This window comes from Phoenix dactylifera, chromosome 2 (genome assembly GCF_051530095.1).
Source record: "Phoenix dactylifera cultivar Ajwa chromosome 2, Ajwa_hap1_PhDact_Kaust_v1.1, whole genome shotgun sequence".
Lineage (NCBI taxonomy): Eukaryota > Viridiplantae > Streptophyta > Magnoliopsida > Arecales > Arecaceae > Phoenix > Phoenix dactylifera.
Genome location: NC_143191.1, coordinates 15,757,918 through 15,774,632, shown reverse-complemented (window position 1 = coordinate 15,774,632; position 16,715 = coordinate 15,757,918). Strand labels below are relative to the sequence as shown.

At 36.6% G+C, this 16,715-nt stretch overlaps 1 protein-coding gene across 5 annotated transcripts; it reads left to right on the top strand.

The window, feature by feature from the left end:
* Positions 1-2,177: 2,177 nt before the first annotated feature.
* Positions 2,178-10,735, top strand: LOC103718345 (protein argonaute 4B-like). Of its 5 annotated transcripts, none has more exons than XM_008807123.6 (24): positions 2,178-2,310; positions 2,538-2,601; positions 4,365-4,625; positions 4,734-4,939; positions 5,048-5,269; positions 5,377-5,513; positions 5,674-5,771; positions 5,920-6,017; positions 6,316-6,484; positions 6,586-6,702; positions 6,800-6,907; positions 7,020-7,082; positions 7,166-7,279; positions 7,369-7,534; positions 7,622-7,734; positions 7,828-7,965; positions 8,163-8,293; positions 8,531-8,596; positions 9,053-9,116; positions 9,225-9,339; positions 9,467-9,540; positions 9,826-9,920; positions 10,012-10,043; positions 10,314-10,735. In XM_008807123.6, the coding sequence occupies exons 3-24, from the start codon at positions 4,368-4,370 to the stop codon at positions 10,487-10,489; spliced, it is 2,760 nt and encodes a 919-aa protein (XP_008805345.1). In that variant the 5' UTR covers positions 2,178-2,310; positions 2,538-2,601; positions 4,365-4,367; the 3' UTR covers positions 10,490-10,735. The 5 variants fall into 5 exon arrangements, with proteins under 5 accessions (XP_008805345.1, XP_008805343.1, XP_088571602.1 ...); XM_008807121.6 differs by having other exon boundaries at positions 4,339-4,625; XM_088715476.2 differs by having other exon boundaries at positions 4,199-4,625.
* Positions 10,736-16,715: the final 5,980 nt, after the last annotated feature.

Below are 16,715 nucleotides of genomic sequence, written 5' to 3'. Positions count from 1 at the left end.
TTGAGTATTTTTAGATAAAACTATATAGAAAATAATATATAAAAAATCGCTTATTTTTTGTTGAATTTAGAAATTATTTACTTACAAATTAGTCAAGATCTCAAAATATTTTATTTTTTTTCAAAATTTTCTCATCTATTGTTCGACCAAGCCAAAATAAGACTATCAACCCATCTCCATTTCTAGTTACAATTGCTTGGACTTTATGGGTATGTTCTTTATCTGCAAGCTTATTATCTTGTGTCCCTTGTCACTAATTACACTCCATCTCGATCAGAGTAAGGAGGCATTTGGTACTGAGGTGATCATTCCAAAATCAAGGATGATAGGAGAGGAGATGACAAGATCACCATGTTTAGTAGTAGCACACTGATTTTATATCATCGTGATCTCCAATCATCCCCACTCTTCAAATTACCACCCAATCTAGTGATGAAATATCCATTTTTGAGGTCGGAAATTCAAGATCACCGTAGGATAGCTATCTTGGGCCGAACTTTGAGAATAAAAATACCTCTCAGTCCATCAAAAAAAAATTGACATATCAATATACAATTATGATATTATATATTGTATTTATGATATATAATATATTATAATATATTATTACTCACATTATTATTCAATGATAATTTTAAGTTAGAATAGAAATACATCATTGAACTTTATATTTATATAATGAAATTATTTAATATATTACTTCTATTTTACTTATTTTCCTAGTCAAAATAAAATATTAGTATTAAAAATATAAGTATAAATAAAATGTTAATTCTATAATAACAATTAACATATTTTTATAGGATTATATTTTATATATGTAGTAAATATTTTTGGGATAGTTTTCGTAATGATATGGCCAATAACTTTGGATTTTCATAGAACACCTAACAGATTATTTATGGATACCTAAAAATTTTTAATTATTAAAATATAATAAACTAAAAATAAACTTTTTAAATTATAGAGTATTAAATTTTTCTGAAATAAAAATCTATCAGTATCTAAGATCACGTTGATGTTTCCATTCGGATCACCAAACGGGATCTAAGAGTTTCCAATCGCAACGACCATGCGCCCTGGCCGTAACATGTGACGTGGGTCGCAACAAATTCCCCAGTCGCCAAAATGATCCCGTTCCTTGCGTCGACAAATATAGCCCCATCCTAAATTTACGAAAAAAAAAAAAAGAAGGAAGGGGTAAAAACACCCCCAAAAGTACACCTTTTTCACACCCACGCAGAACTTGTGATAACCGAACTAAAGAGTATGTGGGCCCCAGTTGTCTGTAAGTCGCAATTCTTAGTTCCTTCACCGGTAAGATAGGAAACCCGTTTCGGAACCCGAGATCACGCTTGCGGCAAACCGAGGAACCAAATTTCCCAAACATACCCCTATCTTTTAATCCTCCCGGCTTTAATCCGACGGTCCGAATTCGAATGATAACCACTCATTTTGTTAACGTAAAGCAATAATAAGAAACAAATACTAATTAATTCCTCTCCCATTTAAGAAAAGCGGGGAATACAAATTTCGTAGGGGTAAAATCCGGAAGGATCGCTGCATGCTCTGTTTGCCAGTAAAGAGGCGAACAATCCAAAGACGAAAATAGCGGCGGGTCGTTCAAAACTTGAATTTTTTTTATCATTTTACCCAAACTAATCCCCGCCCTTTCAGGAATTATGGGAATGGATGCCGTCCTAATTCCCAAAATACCCCGCTCCGGCGATGCTTGGCAACCACACGTCCCGTCCCCTAAGGCGACGGTAAGGCGTGCGCAACTCGCCGTGACGACAGCGCCTGTCATGTCAACGTCCTCAAGGTGGGATCCACCGATTCTACGGTCGAGATCGTCTCTTGGCCCTGTCTTGCGAGATCACGACCGTGTAGTTGGGGGAATCGTAGGAGCCAGGGGCGCAGAGTACTAAGGGACGACGACAGAGGAGGCGAGGGCAAGGCTGTTAAGAGGTGACGGAGGTGTATTTTGGGAAATTCGAAAAAAGGGCGCTGTCTGACACGTGGGCCGGAGGGCTCGGACGGCAGCTTTCAGTGCGAACCGATTCCAATAAACCCCCGTAAGAAACTTTCTGTGCGGTAAAACACGTTTCGTCCGTCAGCAAGAAAAAGTGCGCGGAGGGTACACGTGGACGGCGATTGATGTCTGTCGTATACAGTTTTTATGCGGTGTGGATGTATTGCAGTTTTAGAAGGCGAAAGGGGGGGGCGGGGGTGGGAGGCAGCAAAGAGAGTACTAAAGAGAGAGAGTAGGAAGAGGAGGTCTTGTTCATCTTTTTTCTACTTCTCTTTGGGGTAAGCTGGGTTTGCCGCTCTCTTCTCTGAAATGAAAAATTAGGGTTCAGGTGGCTTGTTGTACGGCGTAGACTAATTTTTTGGTCAAATTTCTTTTTTATTTGTTCTTTGTTGTCTTTGGTTGAAATCCTTTAGGGTTTCTGGTCCGTTTTTGGGGTATTTTTTTATTTTGTCGTTCTACTTTTTTTTTATTTATTTTAAAATTTGTGTTTTTGTGGTTTATGAAGGGTTGCCGAAGAGGAAACGGAGTTGGTGGAGATTGTGAGGTTTTGAAGAGGGAATACTTGGAAGGTAAAGTGGTTTCCATCTGAATCCTTTTTTTTTTGCTCGGTTTTTGCTTAGATTCTCTGTAATGCAGGTGTTGTTTGGTAAGATTTGCTGTGTTATCATGGCTTTGGTGTCTCTCTTTTTTTTTCTTCGGTACTCTAGTTCGTGTAGACTTGAATGTGTGCTGGTGTGAAGTCTTTACAGTTTTGGAGAATGTTCTTTCTCTATAGGTTTGATTCTTTAGTTGTGAAGAGGTTCATCTTTTTTTTTTCCCCATCATTTCTAAGGATCTTGTTTTCATGCATGTTTCATTTCTGTTTCTGTGGATTTATATGACATCCTCACTTTCTAAAGGTATTTTGCTGTGCCGCTTCTTAATGTCTCTCTGATTGTTGATCTGGTTAGGGGACTTATGGTTCATCTCTTGTTTGAATCTATTTGTGCCTATTTTGCGATGTTTATTTCAGTTGTTACTGCTTTAAGTTTTGTGGTTGTGTTATATTTTTCACATTGTTAAGCTGGAATTTTTTTGATGTTGAGGGTGGTGGAGGCAGCAAGTTTGGACAATGCTATTCACGAGACTAGTGCGCGCGCAACAACTACCCTGTTCGTACCCTGTAAATTAGCTGAACGACAGGGTCACATTAGGGGACAGGGGTATTGTGCATGCCTTCTTATGCCGCGTATGTGAAATGTGATATTCATCATGTTTGAGCTTATTAGCTCCGGCATTAATAATCATAGAGCTGGTATTCAAGGCCTGGTTATGCTTTTGCAAGGAGGCCCTTTTCTATCATGTTCTCCCCCCCTCCCCCCCCCCCCCCCCCCCCCCCCCCCCCCCCCCCCCCCCCCCCCCCCCCCAAGTTATAAAATCTACTGTATTATTATTATTATCATATCTTGTGGAGTGATTGCATACGTAGTATGTTTACTGGAGGAGCTATTGTTCATTAAGACCATGTAGACGCTTGCTTATTGTTCACCAAGACTTGTAAATTGGGCATCATGTTTTTTTCCCAACCCAGTTATAGAAGCTACACATGTGTAAGTTGGTGGACCATGTGCAATATAATATAATTATGTAATATCCTCTAGAGCTAGTGTGGAGTATATTTACTGGAGGTGGTATGCTTATTCATGACAGTATGGAGTATTTACTGCAGTACAAGTTGCTATGTTTTGTGCTGGGTTGCGGCAAATATGAGTAGTCATTTGGACAAAAAGACCTAGAATTGATGGTATAATGCTTTACTAATGAGTAGAAGTCCTATACTCTGATATGTGATTCTATAACGACAGGATTTAAGTTTTGCATCTCCTTCTTGGAACGTATGAAAAATAATATTTGTATATATATTTTTGCAAGATAAAGATTATTCTCTATTTGTCTACTACTTTGAATGTATTTTGTATTTGTTTTGTATATTTAGTCACTGTTATATTTTCTATCATGTCTATTTTGTGTTACCTGATGCGATGTAAATTTTGAAAGATGTTTGCTTATTTGCTGTTTGATGGGGCATGTTTGATGAAGATCTAGCTTCATGTTATTGTGGTTTGATATGGTTTATACTTTTGGTTTCTGTTTTTAATTTTTAGTTAGAGATTCCGTTTGATGCAGGTGCTTGTCATTTATCCTGCTCTTGGATGGTTTTATGTCCAAGCATTGCCATTTGACTAGTCAATCTTTTTTGCTAAGCAAACATGTAGTTCTGGATTTCAGTTTTGCTGCACCTGTATACTTGTAAATTCATTTTGTAGATATCAAATTTTCCCACTTGGAATAGGAGATGGAGTCCCGTGGGGGGTTTGACCCTGAATCTGATACGACTGATGTTCTGCCTCCGCCTCCCCCTGAGGTACCTCCAAATGTTGTTCCAATCAAAGCTGACCCTGGACAAAGTTCCCCTCCAAAAAAGGCAGCAAAGCCTAAGAGGGTGCCAGTGGCAAGACCTGGCCTTGCAAGGAGAGGGCAGCCGATTAACCTCTTAACCAATCATTTCAGAGTTGCTGTTCGAAATGTAGATGACTACTTCTATCATTACAGTGTATGCATGCTTGTCCCCTGTTTTGTCTCTTTATGTCTATCTTGGTTGATACGAACAGGTTTTATGATATCTTGGTTGCGTGGTTGTATTCAATCTACTTGTGAACAGGTTTCCTTAAAATATGAAGACGATCGTCCTGTTGATGGGAAGGGTATTGGTAGAAGGGTAATTGACAAATTGCAGCAGACTTACGACACTGAGCTGGGAAACAAGGATTTTGCATATGATGGAGAAAAAAGTCTGTTCACCATAGGTGCCCTTCCTCAAGTGAACAATGAGTTTACTGTTGTGCTTGAGGACATGTCCTCGGGCAGGTAATTTGCTGTTAATCTATGCTTTTTGCTGCTTGTATTGCTTTATTTGTCTTAATTGTATTCCTTAAGATAACTTACAACCATGTTCTGCTTTATTCTCCAATATAGAACTGGCAATGGAAGCCCAGGAGGACATGACAGCCCTAGTGAAAGTGACCGCAAGCGACAGAGGCGTCCATATCACGCGAAGACTTTTAAAGTTGAACTTAGTTTCGCTGCTAAGATACCTATGCAGTCCATTGCTATGGCTCTAAAGGGTCAAGAGACAGAAAACTGTCAAGAAGCTTTGCGGGTTCTCGATATCATTTTAAGGCAGCATTCAGCAAAGCAGTAAGTTTATTTGTTTATGTTTTAATCTTTCAAGGCTGAGAATCGTGGAATAAGTAAACAAGCTACCTTTCTGATGATTTTGTCCTCATTCTTCTGCTTTTTTGTAGGGGGTGCCTTCTTGTGCGCCAGTCCTTTTTTCAAAACAATCCTTCAAATTTTACTGAAATTGGTGGTGGTGTCTTGGGATGTCGGGGTTTTCACTCCAGCTTTCGGCCTGCGCAAGGTGGCCTATCGTTAAACATTGGTATGCCTTTATTTTTTTTGTAACTGCAATATATAATTGCTCTTGTGACATTCCCATGAACAAACTTGCACTGGTTGGGTGAAGTTTTCTATTTATATCATCATGATCATTCTATTGATCTGCGAAGTTGTCTCAAGGTAATTTTTTCCTTGCTGTGCAGATGTCTCAACTACCATGATTGTCAAACCAGGGCCAGTAATTGATTTTCTAATCGCCAACCAAAATGTTAGGGATCCCTATAGCATAGACTGGGCCAAAGTAAGCTGTTACTGCATGTTGTTTTGATGCCTTTCCCCTCTTTTATCATAGTAAATGTATATTGATAATTTAAATGATTAAAGAGAGATGTGGCAAAAATTATTGTGTTATTACTGACACATGGATCTGATGTTTGGTATATTAACAGGCTAAGCGGATGCTTAAAAATTTGAGGATAAAGGCAGGTCCATCAAATTCTGAATTTAAGATCGTTGGTTTGAGTGACTTACCTTGCGACCAGCAAAAGTAATCCTTTTTTCTTGGCATCTTCATATCAATATTTTGTTCTGCACTAATACATTTATACTTTATCTATCATTTCTGAATACCTTTTGCCTCCATTTTGTTAATGGTTTGAAATTTCTGGCATACTTGTATGGTCATCTCATATGACTCTGCTCTGGTGTACTTTGCTGTTAAATTTTATCAGCTCATCTTTTTGTTGTTTTGCTGCATGTTTTTCAGGTTGGTGATCAGTAAATCACTATTTTATGATGTTTGATTCTATATAGTGTCCATTAATTTTATTATTTTAACTGTATAGGTTTGTACTAAAGCAGAGGAGTGGTGGGAATGGTGATGATATTCATACAACAGAAATAACAGTCTATGAGTATTTTGTCAAGTATCGTCATATAGAGCTAAGGTATTCTGCTGATCTGCCATGCATTAATGTTGGTAAACCAAAGCGCCCCACTTACTTTCCTATTGAGGTATGTGGAACTAGCTCTCTTAATTGCTGTTCAATTGCTATTCAATGAATATCTTTCTCTATGATGCTTATAGAATTTTGTTTGCTTCTTTAAATTCCTAGCTCTGCACCTTAGTATCATTGCAACGGTATACAAAGGCATTAACGAATCTTCAAAGAGCTTCACTTGTGGAAAAATCAAGGCAAAAACCTAAAGAGAGGATGGATGTTTTAACAGGGGTATTCTTTTTTTTTAAATATCCTGTGCGACATTTGGTTTCTTGAAGCCACATAAGCTATGTACAGATGACTCGTTTGTAACTCTTTTTTCATGTAGGCTTTAAAATACAACAATTATGATGCCGATCCAATGTTGCGGGCGTGTGGTGTTTCTATAAATACCCAGTTCACTCAAGTGGATGGTCGTATTTTGCCTGCCCCTAAGGTTCATGGGCGTTGCAGTATTTGGAGATCAATTTTTCATTTTTTTTATCCTTTTTGCTTGGCTGCTAGTTGTGGTGTTAATGGCTAAAGTTCTGCAAAACTTTTTGATGCAGTTGAAAGTTGGCAATGGTGACATCTTTATTCCAATGAAAGGGAGATGGAACTTCAACAACAAAGTGATATTTGCGGCAATATTGTGCTGTACTTTTCTCCCTGTTTTGGTCTGGTAAACCTAATGATGATATTTCTTTATGTGCAGAAACTGATTGAGCCCACGACAGTGGATCGATGGGCTGTTGTGAATTTTTCTGCTCGTTGTGACATACGGAATCTCGTAAGGGACCTGATCAAATGCGGAAGCATGAAAGGAATTGTAGGTCTATTTTTTTCAACATTTGCTGTTTTCAAATTAGACGTGCTTTTATGACTAAGTTGTTGTTCGCTAACAACTTGCTTCTGTAGGACATAGATCAACCCTTTGATGTGTTTGAAGAAAATCCTTCCATGCGGAGGGCTCTGCCTGCTGCAAGAGTGGAGGATATGTTTGAAAGGATCAAGTCAAAACTTCCTGGAGCCCCACGGTTCCTTCTATGCCTTTTGTCGGAAAGGAAAAACTCTGATGTTTATGGTTTGTTTCATGCTTATATATTTCTGCTGTGCTGTTTGATTTATATTTGTTCTTGCATTTATGTGGATGAACTAATAAACATGTTAGGTCCTTGGAAGAGAAAGTGTCTTTCTGAATTTGGAATTGTCACGCAATGCATTGCCCCAACTAGAGTCAATGATCAGTACTTGACCAATGTTTTGCTGAAGATTAATGCCAAGGTGGATTTGCGGGTGCTCTCTACATTGGGACTTGTTTTTCTCATTGTACCAATGTTTCCTGTCTTTGCTTATTGGTGCATCTTGCCATGACAGCTTGGTGGAATGAACTCTTTACTGCAAATTGAAGATTCTCCAACTATTCCATTTGTTTCCAAGACTCCCACCATTATTTTGGGTATGGATGTTTCACATGGCTCACCTGGTCGATCTGATGTTCCCTCGATTGCTGCGGTATGATGCGCATAACCTGAACTTTGTTTGCTAAGTTTTTCTCAGGGTTCGGAGTGATAGCCTTTTAATTGAATAGTGCAATACTTGTTGCTTTACTGCTATTTCCATTTGAGTAAGCTTCTTTAAATGCCTGGTCCTTGTTTTTGCTAGTTCTTGTTCATTTACTAATCGTGATTTATTTTTGTTGTTCTCGTTAGGTCGTAAGTTCGCGACAGTGGCCACGCATTTCTAAATATAGAGCTTCTGTGCGGACCCAGTCGCCGAAAGTTGAAATGATAGACAACTTGTTTAAGCCTTCAACAGATGGTGATGATGAAGGCATAATTCGGTAGGATCCTAGGTTATAGTGATGGCTTATGTCTTTTCTTGTAGGCTGTTGAGTTTCAGATGTCTCTGATTTTTATTTATGAAATCTAATTTGTTGCCTTGATGTTAAAAAAAATATCCTATACGAAACATGATGGCCATTATCTGTCTTTCAATTTTTTTTTTTAAATTTTACATCAGTATTATCTGCTGACATGATTTATTCGATTGCTCACTTGATTTCATTTGATAACTAAAGGGAACTGCTGATTGATTTTTACACCAGTTCTGCGAAAAGAAAGCCTGAACAAATTATTATTTTCAGGTATGCTTTTTTGCCGAGGTTGTCCCAAAGTCCTGTCTTTTTTTTAACCTGGTTGAATGCAATGTTATGATCATTGAATTTTACTATCATTTTATGGATATCATTTGTTTATCTCTGTTGATTGCTACCTATAGTAACCTTTCTTGCTTTGTTCTGATTGATCTATCATGTCATCTTTTCACTGATTTGCAAGAACTACTAATTTAACTCCTAAGTTGTAAAAGATGGTCAAGGTGACATTTGGTGTAAAGTGAGAGCATTGCGTTTTGGTTTTCTTGCATAATTATTGTAAATCAGATTTGCAGAAAATTTTAGCTGATTTTTCCAGTTCTACTTTTTCTTGATTATATGTGGTTGTGGTTGCACCTTTGCAATTATATCTTTTTTTAACCATAAATGTGCTTGGTTTCATTGTTGTCCACTTAATTCTACCTAAAGTCAGTAGTTGGATTTTAGGGATGGAGTAAGTGAGTCGCAGTTTAATCAGGTCTTAAACATCGAGCTGGATCAAATTATTGAGGTACATAGTTGCACAACTTGTTTTCTTTTGCAGGGCAAACTATGTCAGATTTACCTTGATTTCTTTTCAAAGGTCCTTATGTTGGCATTTTCTGTTTTATTATTTAAGGCTTGCAAGAATCTTGATGAACAGTGGTCTCCTAAGTTCACTGTGATAATTGCTCAGAAAAATCATCACACAAAGTTTTTCCAAGCTAATAACCCTCAAGAGAATGTTCCACCTGGTATGCCTATTTAAGCTTGAACTGTAGTATTTAATTTCACAATCTACTTTGAGTTTTCAGTGGTTGAAACCTCCAAGATCCTTGAAACATGATACACTTACATTTTGCTTTCTTTTTCAATGTACAGGCACAGTAGTTGATACCAAAATATGCCATCCACGAAACTATGATTTCTACATGTGTTCACATGCAGGGATGATTGTAAGATTTCTGCACGTCTTAATGCTTGGTTTGGCTATATATTCTTATGGATCTACTGCTAATGACTGTTTAATTTTGGTATCTTGTTTTGCTTTGTCGACCTTTTGTAATTCTAATAATATTTTGGGGATACATTATTATGTTCTCTTTTTTGATAAATTTGTCCTTGTCATTTTGCTATTGATGATTAATCTTCTCACATGTACATATAAAATTTGTGGAAGCTTATGATTTATCTTTGTAATATAACGGTTTTCCTTTTCTTGAACCAAAATTATCGCACAGGGTACCACTAGGCCAACTCATTATCATGTTCTTCATGACGAGATTGGTTTCACAGCTGATGATCTGCAGGATCTTGTACACTCGCTTTCCTATGTGTACGTGTTTGTGTCTGAAAATTTGCTTATTGACTGCTCTATTATACAAAATTGATGTTTTTGACTGATACAAATTTTGGCAACTGTTCAGTTACCAGAGGAGCACAACTGCCATTTCTGTAGGTAAGCCTTTGCACTAATTCTTGGTGAACTGAGTTTTGAACCTATATATATATATATATATATATATATATATATATTACTGTGGACTCCTAAATCATCTCTCTGATATGCTATTTCTGACTGAGATTGATCTTTACTAGGTACTGAGATTACTGATCTCTGTGGCTTACATATTTGTCCTACATTACCTTTTTTTGAAAAAGTGTCTTGATATATGAATGCATGATTGGTTTCAAAATATTCACACCCGAAGTGTTGCATTTCTCCCAGTTGCACCCGTTTGCTATGCCCACCTAGCGGCGACGCAGCTGAGTCAGTTTATCAAGTTCGACGACATGTCCGATACTTCTTCAAGCCATGGTGGATTCTCAGCAGCTGGGGGTTACTCTGTTCCAGAGTTACCCAGGCTGCATGAAAAGGTGTGCAATTCCATGTTTTTTTGCTAAGGTGGCTGTGCTGTGTATGGCAGAGCCATTTTTTGTTTATCAGGATAGAACTAATTTAGCAGTTGCTGGAAACTGTTTGCGCATGTCTTGGCCCTTGTTGAATTTGGATTATGCAAGACACTTGCAGCCAGGAGATTTGGAAAACAGGATGCAAGTTTTGTCCATAGTGGTTTATGTCTGCAGATTATTCTGTATGAGCACATATTATTACTCTGTCACTGGAAGCTTCTTAGTTTCTCTTTTGCATACAGCTATCATTCTGAATTCTTAAATGCCACATTGACCCTCTATTTAAGGGGCAAGGTAGTCCTTCCCAAATCCCAGGAGGTTGGCCGTTTGAACTTGTTCTTGGTCCTTTTAACGTCCATGTTGCAAAATTGTTCTCCTTCGATTTTTTTTTGGCTGGTCCTCTGATATGGGTTTTGGTTAAGGCGTTATTGTAGTAAATCTTGATAGAGGTTAAAATCATCCACATGGGTTTAAAGTTATGCAGACTATTTGAGGTTAAACATTAGGGATTATGAAGGATTTGTTTGTTTTGCGGAATTTTTTTTTTATTGAAATATTTTTTTGGGGAGAGTAGGTTTTGTGTATGTGGTTGGTTATGGAAAGATGGTATATTTCAAAATAACTAAGGAAGTTGTATAAAGTATCTGTTTTACTCTTAATAAAAAAGTTATCTATCTTATCTAAAAGCCCATGTATTTTTTAAAATATTTTAATTTTTAGCCAAAATACAAGTTATTTATTTTAAGCAAGATTTTTTTAATATTTGATTGGGTTATTTATTTTTTTGAAAATTTTAACCAAATACAAGTTATTTTTTCTTTCATGTTGTGGAAATTATTCTGCCATGTCTTGAACCCTCATTAGTCTTTCCAAAATATCCTTCCATCCCATTAAACCGTCATTTCATTTTCGAGAGTTGCCTCAATGCCGGTGCCAAGCTTCTGCTCGATATATCTGACCATTTTTATTTCTGTATTCGTTTCAGGTCTTGTTTAGATATTATTTTTTTGGGGATGTGGATGTGGATATATTTGATTTTTCTGGATTTGAATTTAGATCTGAAAATAAATGAAAGAAATATAGATATCGCGGTCGCTCATGACAGTAATTAAAATATATTTAATTAGTTTTTTTTTATAATTCTGTACATTGCTCAAATTTTTTATCCATTTTATTTTTTTCTCTCTTTATTATATGATGAAAACCGAAAGAACATAAAAGAAATAAAGGTCCGGTTGGCGTTACATTTGTTTTTTGTTATCTTTCCTTTTAAAAAATCATAAAGATCAAGAACTTGTGTGATATTATTTATTTTTATTTATTATTTTTAAAAATTATTTTATTTTTTTTCTCACACAATAAATTAAGAAAATTTTCTTCTTAATAATTTTAAGAATAAGAAAATTTATGATTTTTATCACTACTGCTGACTTCGTCTCTACCACCGTTATCATCTGCGAAGTGTGCTACCATTGCCACATTTATAATAGCATCTCATCTATTATATTTATCGTCATCTCTATCATTACTATTATTATTTTTGCCACAAAATCATTGTAAACATTGCTAGCTCCACCGCATAGCAACTACACTTGCTTCAGCAACTACTCTCGCTATCATTACTATTATTGTTTTCAGAACAAATTTCCTTTTTCTTTTTTCATTCAAGCTTCCTACCTTTCATTCCCTTTCTTTTCCAATTCCACTGTGATTCATTTCTTTTTTAGGAACCAAGCATGGTATTAGATTTTTAATTCAAGAAAAGGAAATACATACCATGGTTATTAGACAAATAAATGCAAACCTTGCTAGTCGGGCAAAAGATTCCTTGGGTATGTTGATGCGGCAACCAATGGCATTTTCCATATAATTTTAGAGTCACACCCTCGAATCCTTGTTTCAGGGATTTGGCCCTACATGTGTCCCACCAGTTAATGAATTTAGCATAACTTTGCTCACAGGGGTTTGTCCTTATCTACTCTTGCTAAAAGATGTTACTAGTCTAGTTTTCAAGTCTGTGGATCTACAAAGCTAAAAGGCGGAAATAATGACCAAGCAAATATCAAACAAATTGAGCTCAACAAATCTATATAATGAAATAATACATTTTCACCAAAGTGAAAATTATTGTATTATCCATGTAGTGAAATCATCCATTTTTACTAGGGTAGAATGTGACATCCAAATTTCATATTTAGAATTGTACTCGTATTCAGAATTTCATATATATATATATATATATATTATATATATATATATATATATATATATATATATATATATATATATATATATATATATCCAATACAAAATATTTGCTTTTACAATTATTAGGACAATCCAAGCATTTCAAAATTGAAGCCTAACTTGGGCTTCATGGGATGGGATAGGATTGCCATTTAAGCCAGAAAACTTGCTTTCATGTATCCGATCTCAGACTAAAATGAAAAAAAAAAAATTTAAAGCTATTGACATAACTAATAATTAGAGGATAAGATTAGTTTTTTATTCTTCAAGTGTTTTAGTATTTCCAAACATGCACAATTTACAACAATATTTCAACATGCTATTTTATTTGTAAAATGATTTTTATAACATAAAATTTTACATGCTCGATCCAATTTGTGTAAATATCTGAAATATTTGCAAAATAACGTGTAGAAACAATGCATGTAATTAAAAGATATAATTTAACATACATCAATCATGAATTTAAATATTTTCTGAATATATCTAATAATAGTAAATCTAAGAACTTAGTTCATACAATTGAAAAGATTTCTTATGTGACAAAATTTGAAGTTACGATAATTTGCACATTATTTGGCAAAAGATATTTTACAAAATTTTAATAAAATATTTTATGAGTATAGAATATGACCTACCTTGTATGCACTAACAATTAAGTAGATCGGTTACCTCACAAAGGTCTCCGAGACGTAATAATCCCAAATCGTAAATTAATTCCAACTCTAAACTCTAAAGAAAAAACTAATGAGTCACACACTAAGTATAGCAATATACCATATAGAGCAAGAATTATTGTGTACACTGCGTGCATGGCCATGCCGGCATGTCACCAGTCGTTCTGATAATATTATGATAGGCCATCACCGAGATGAGCGCATGATGAATGGAACCCATGCTCACACATCTTAGTGATTGGTGGTGTGTACCAATATGGGTGTGCATGCAGAGCATGCAATAATTTCTCCATGGAAAGAGACGGGAGGTGCGATAAGGGCTATCTAAATTAGGTTAGAGAGAGGGTCGCTATAAGTGAGAGAGAATAATAAAGAAAGAAAGAGAGGGAGAGTAAAAGAGACAAGATAGAGAGAGAGTAAAGAGAGGGGCTTTGTACCCTCTCACCTTCTTCCTTCACTCGTAGACACAGAAAGAGAGAGGGGATGAGGGAGAGGAGAGAGAGAGAGAGAGGGTGGATGAGAAGGTTGTAAGGGCGAGGCGGGAGTATGAGAGAATGAGCGAAATGGGAGACACTGGTAAGTATAGGTGGCAAGGCAATTTTAGAAGCCACTATAACAACCCTTTCTAGTATTTCAAATGGACCAATAAATATAGGGTTCAGCTTATCTCGAATCCCAAACCTTGCAATACTTTTTGTAAGGGACACCTTCAAAACACATGGTCACCTACCTAAAAACTGTAGTTCACGCCATTTCATATCTTCATAGCTTTTTTGTTACTCTGTGCCATATAGAGCCATTCTCCAATCAATAAGATCTTTTTCACTATTTATTGTATAAGTTAAGTCCTATAAATTTTTTCTCACCAATATCATCTCAACATATAGGTGATCTATATTTTCTTCCCCTTACAAGGTGGCATTTCAATACTAGCCTGGTAACTATTATTATAGGCAAATTCTACTGGAGGTAAATGTTCTTTGAAGGAACCCTTCATATTAATGACGCAAGCTCTCAATATATCCTCCACTATCTAAATTGTTCTCTCTGATTGTTCATGTGTCCGAGGATAGAAAGCATTACTAAAAATAAGTTTAATTCTTAAGGCTTGATATAAACCTTTCTAAAATTCATATGCAAATTTAGTATCCACCATGTGATACAATAATCATAGGAATGCTATGCAACTTCACAACTTCTTTGATATAGAGTTTAACCGACCTTTCAAGAGCATGACCAACTATGCAAGCCAAGTAATGAGTTGAATAGTCGATCCACAATCACCCATATTGCATCATTGCAATTAAGGGATTTAGGCAAGCCTATCACAAAATCTATGGTGACGTGGTTCTACTTTCACTTAGGGATGGCTAGAAGTTTCAAATATCATTTTGGTCTATGATGCTCAGTTTTTACTTATTAACGTGCTAGATATTATACAACAAACTAAGTAATTTCTTTCTTCATATTATTCTATCAGAATATTTTCTCCAGTTCCATGTAAATTTTGGCACTAGCAGTGTATATTATATAATTAGAATTGTGAACCTCCTCCAGAATTTATTTTGTCAAATCTGAATTATTTGGTATTGCTCACTTTTCTAAAAGTTAAAGGGGTTGGACCAAGATGCTTAGCTAGACCAATGCGTAGACGTGCCACCAGTTTAAAATGGAAAAGATAGCAAAATAATAGTAGGTCATGCTATTTTAAACCTCTAAGAACTTCCGCTACTTGAGGAGTTGTAACTAAGCAACTAGACTAAGAGAAATAAAGAATAATATTAATTAAAAATGAAAAAGATACAAATAATATAAATGTGGTCATGATTCTGGAAAAAAGGTCCTTCCTCCATAATTACAAGCCTTCCTAACTGCTGGATAAATATCTAATTGTTAACTGGCCATTTACCGACTGGCTTGCACCATTCCACCTACTTTTTGAGAGTTACCGCTCTCGGTTTAATTTTTGTGCATCATCTCCACTCTTCACATGTCAACTTTCGGTAACCATCCACTGAGGTAGTTACATCCAATGCCTTACCCTGGCCTAACATTTCATCCATTCGGATCACATTCCAAGTACCTTGCATCAAGTTAATAGTCACTTATGCTCCTCTAAGTGTGTAAGCTGAGGCTGATATCCTTTTCCACTTGGCCTAACATTTCATGTTTGGCTTGCACTCCAATATTCATTTTAGCATTCATCCTTACTGCCAACACTTTGGCTTTAGTCAGCGGCTTCCATACTTGACTTGTGAAGTCAAAACTCGGTGCTGGGTCTGTTCCTCGTATCTTGGTATATCGATCTATTTTCATTACTAAGAACGAGTCCTTTCTTCTATTATTTCTTGGCTTCTATTGTCATCACATGGTTATTACCTAATTGACCTTTGGACTTCTATTATGGGCTAGGATGTGGTGTAAACAATGCTTTCCGAACATCCCATCAATGGATGATGATCAGGAGGGTGATGGTATGTGTCGGGAAATACATCCACCGTTATGATGCGGTGACAGTTTGATTCAGCATTTTTTTTTTTTTCAAATTATGTTACCCCATGGACTCCTCATGTCCCTCATCCTTTTGTTTAGTTATGACGTAGTCCCGTAGACCTTTTTCACTCATCCGTGGCAATTTCTGTGCACCATATGTCTACATCATGGAGGTGATCCCGAATGGCATGCATGATCTCGTTACGTTTGTTATCCTGTAATCCACTGGAATCCTTTTCAAGTATACCTTGGTAAGGCACGCCTAGCCTTATTAAATATAGCCCATCTTTTTTTTTTTCCTGCATTTCATCCTCCCTTGTAAATCCTAGCAACCATGATCATCTCCTTCCTCCAGCTTTCCCCTTTACAATTGAGTCTTCTCTCTTAGGATCTTTCTTTCCACCCAAGATGAACCAGGATACCTCCATGGTTAGAATTGTAGCCAAGCAGGCTGAAGTAAGGTAATAGCAAATGGCGATCTCGGGCCTTTTAGGTCCAGTTTCACTATGTTCCTCTTGGCTTTCTCATCCCGCGCCCTATTTCGAAATAGGTGTCCCTCCATCCGAGGTCAAATTTGAAACTTGTGTCTAGAAGGGTTAACAGCCCTCATGGATCTTGGCCCACTAAATTGAACCTCTGGGACCGATCTGGCTTTATCATCTTTCCAGCCAAAAGGCCTCCATTTGGGAGATAAACTTTGAATCCCTCCTGTTACCAATCGATCCCTCCTTCTTGCAGCCCTCTGTTTCTGATCGTCTTTGACCAATGCGTTAAATTTGAATCATGGCATGTCTAGTCCT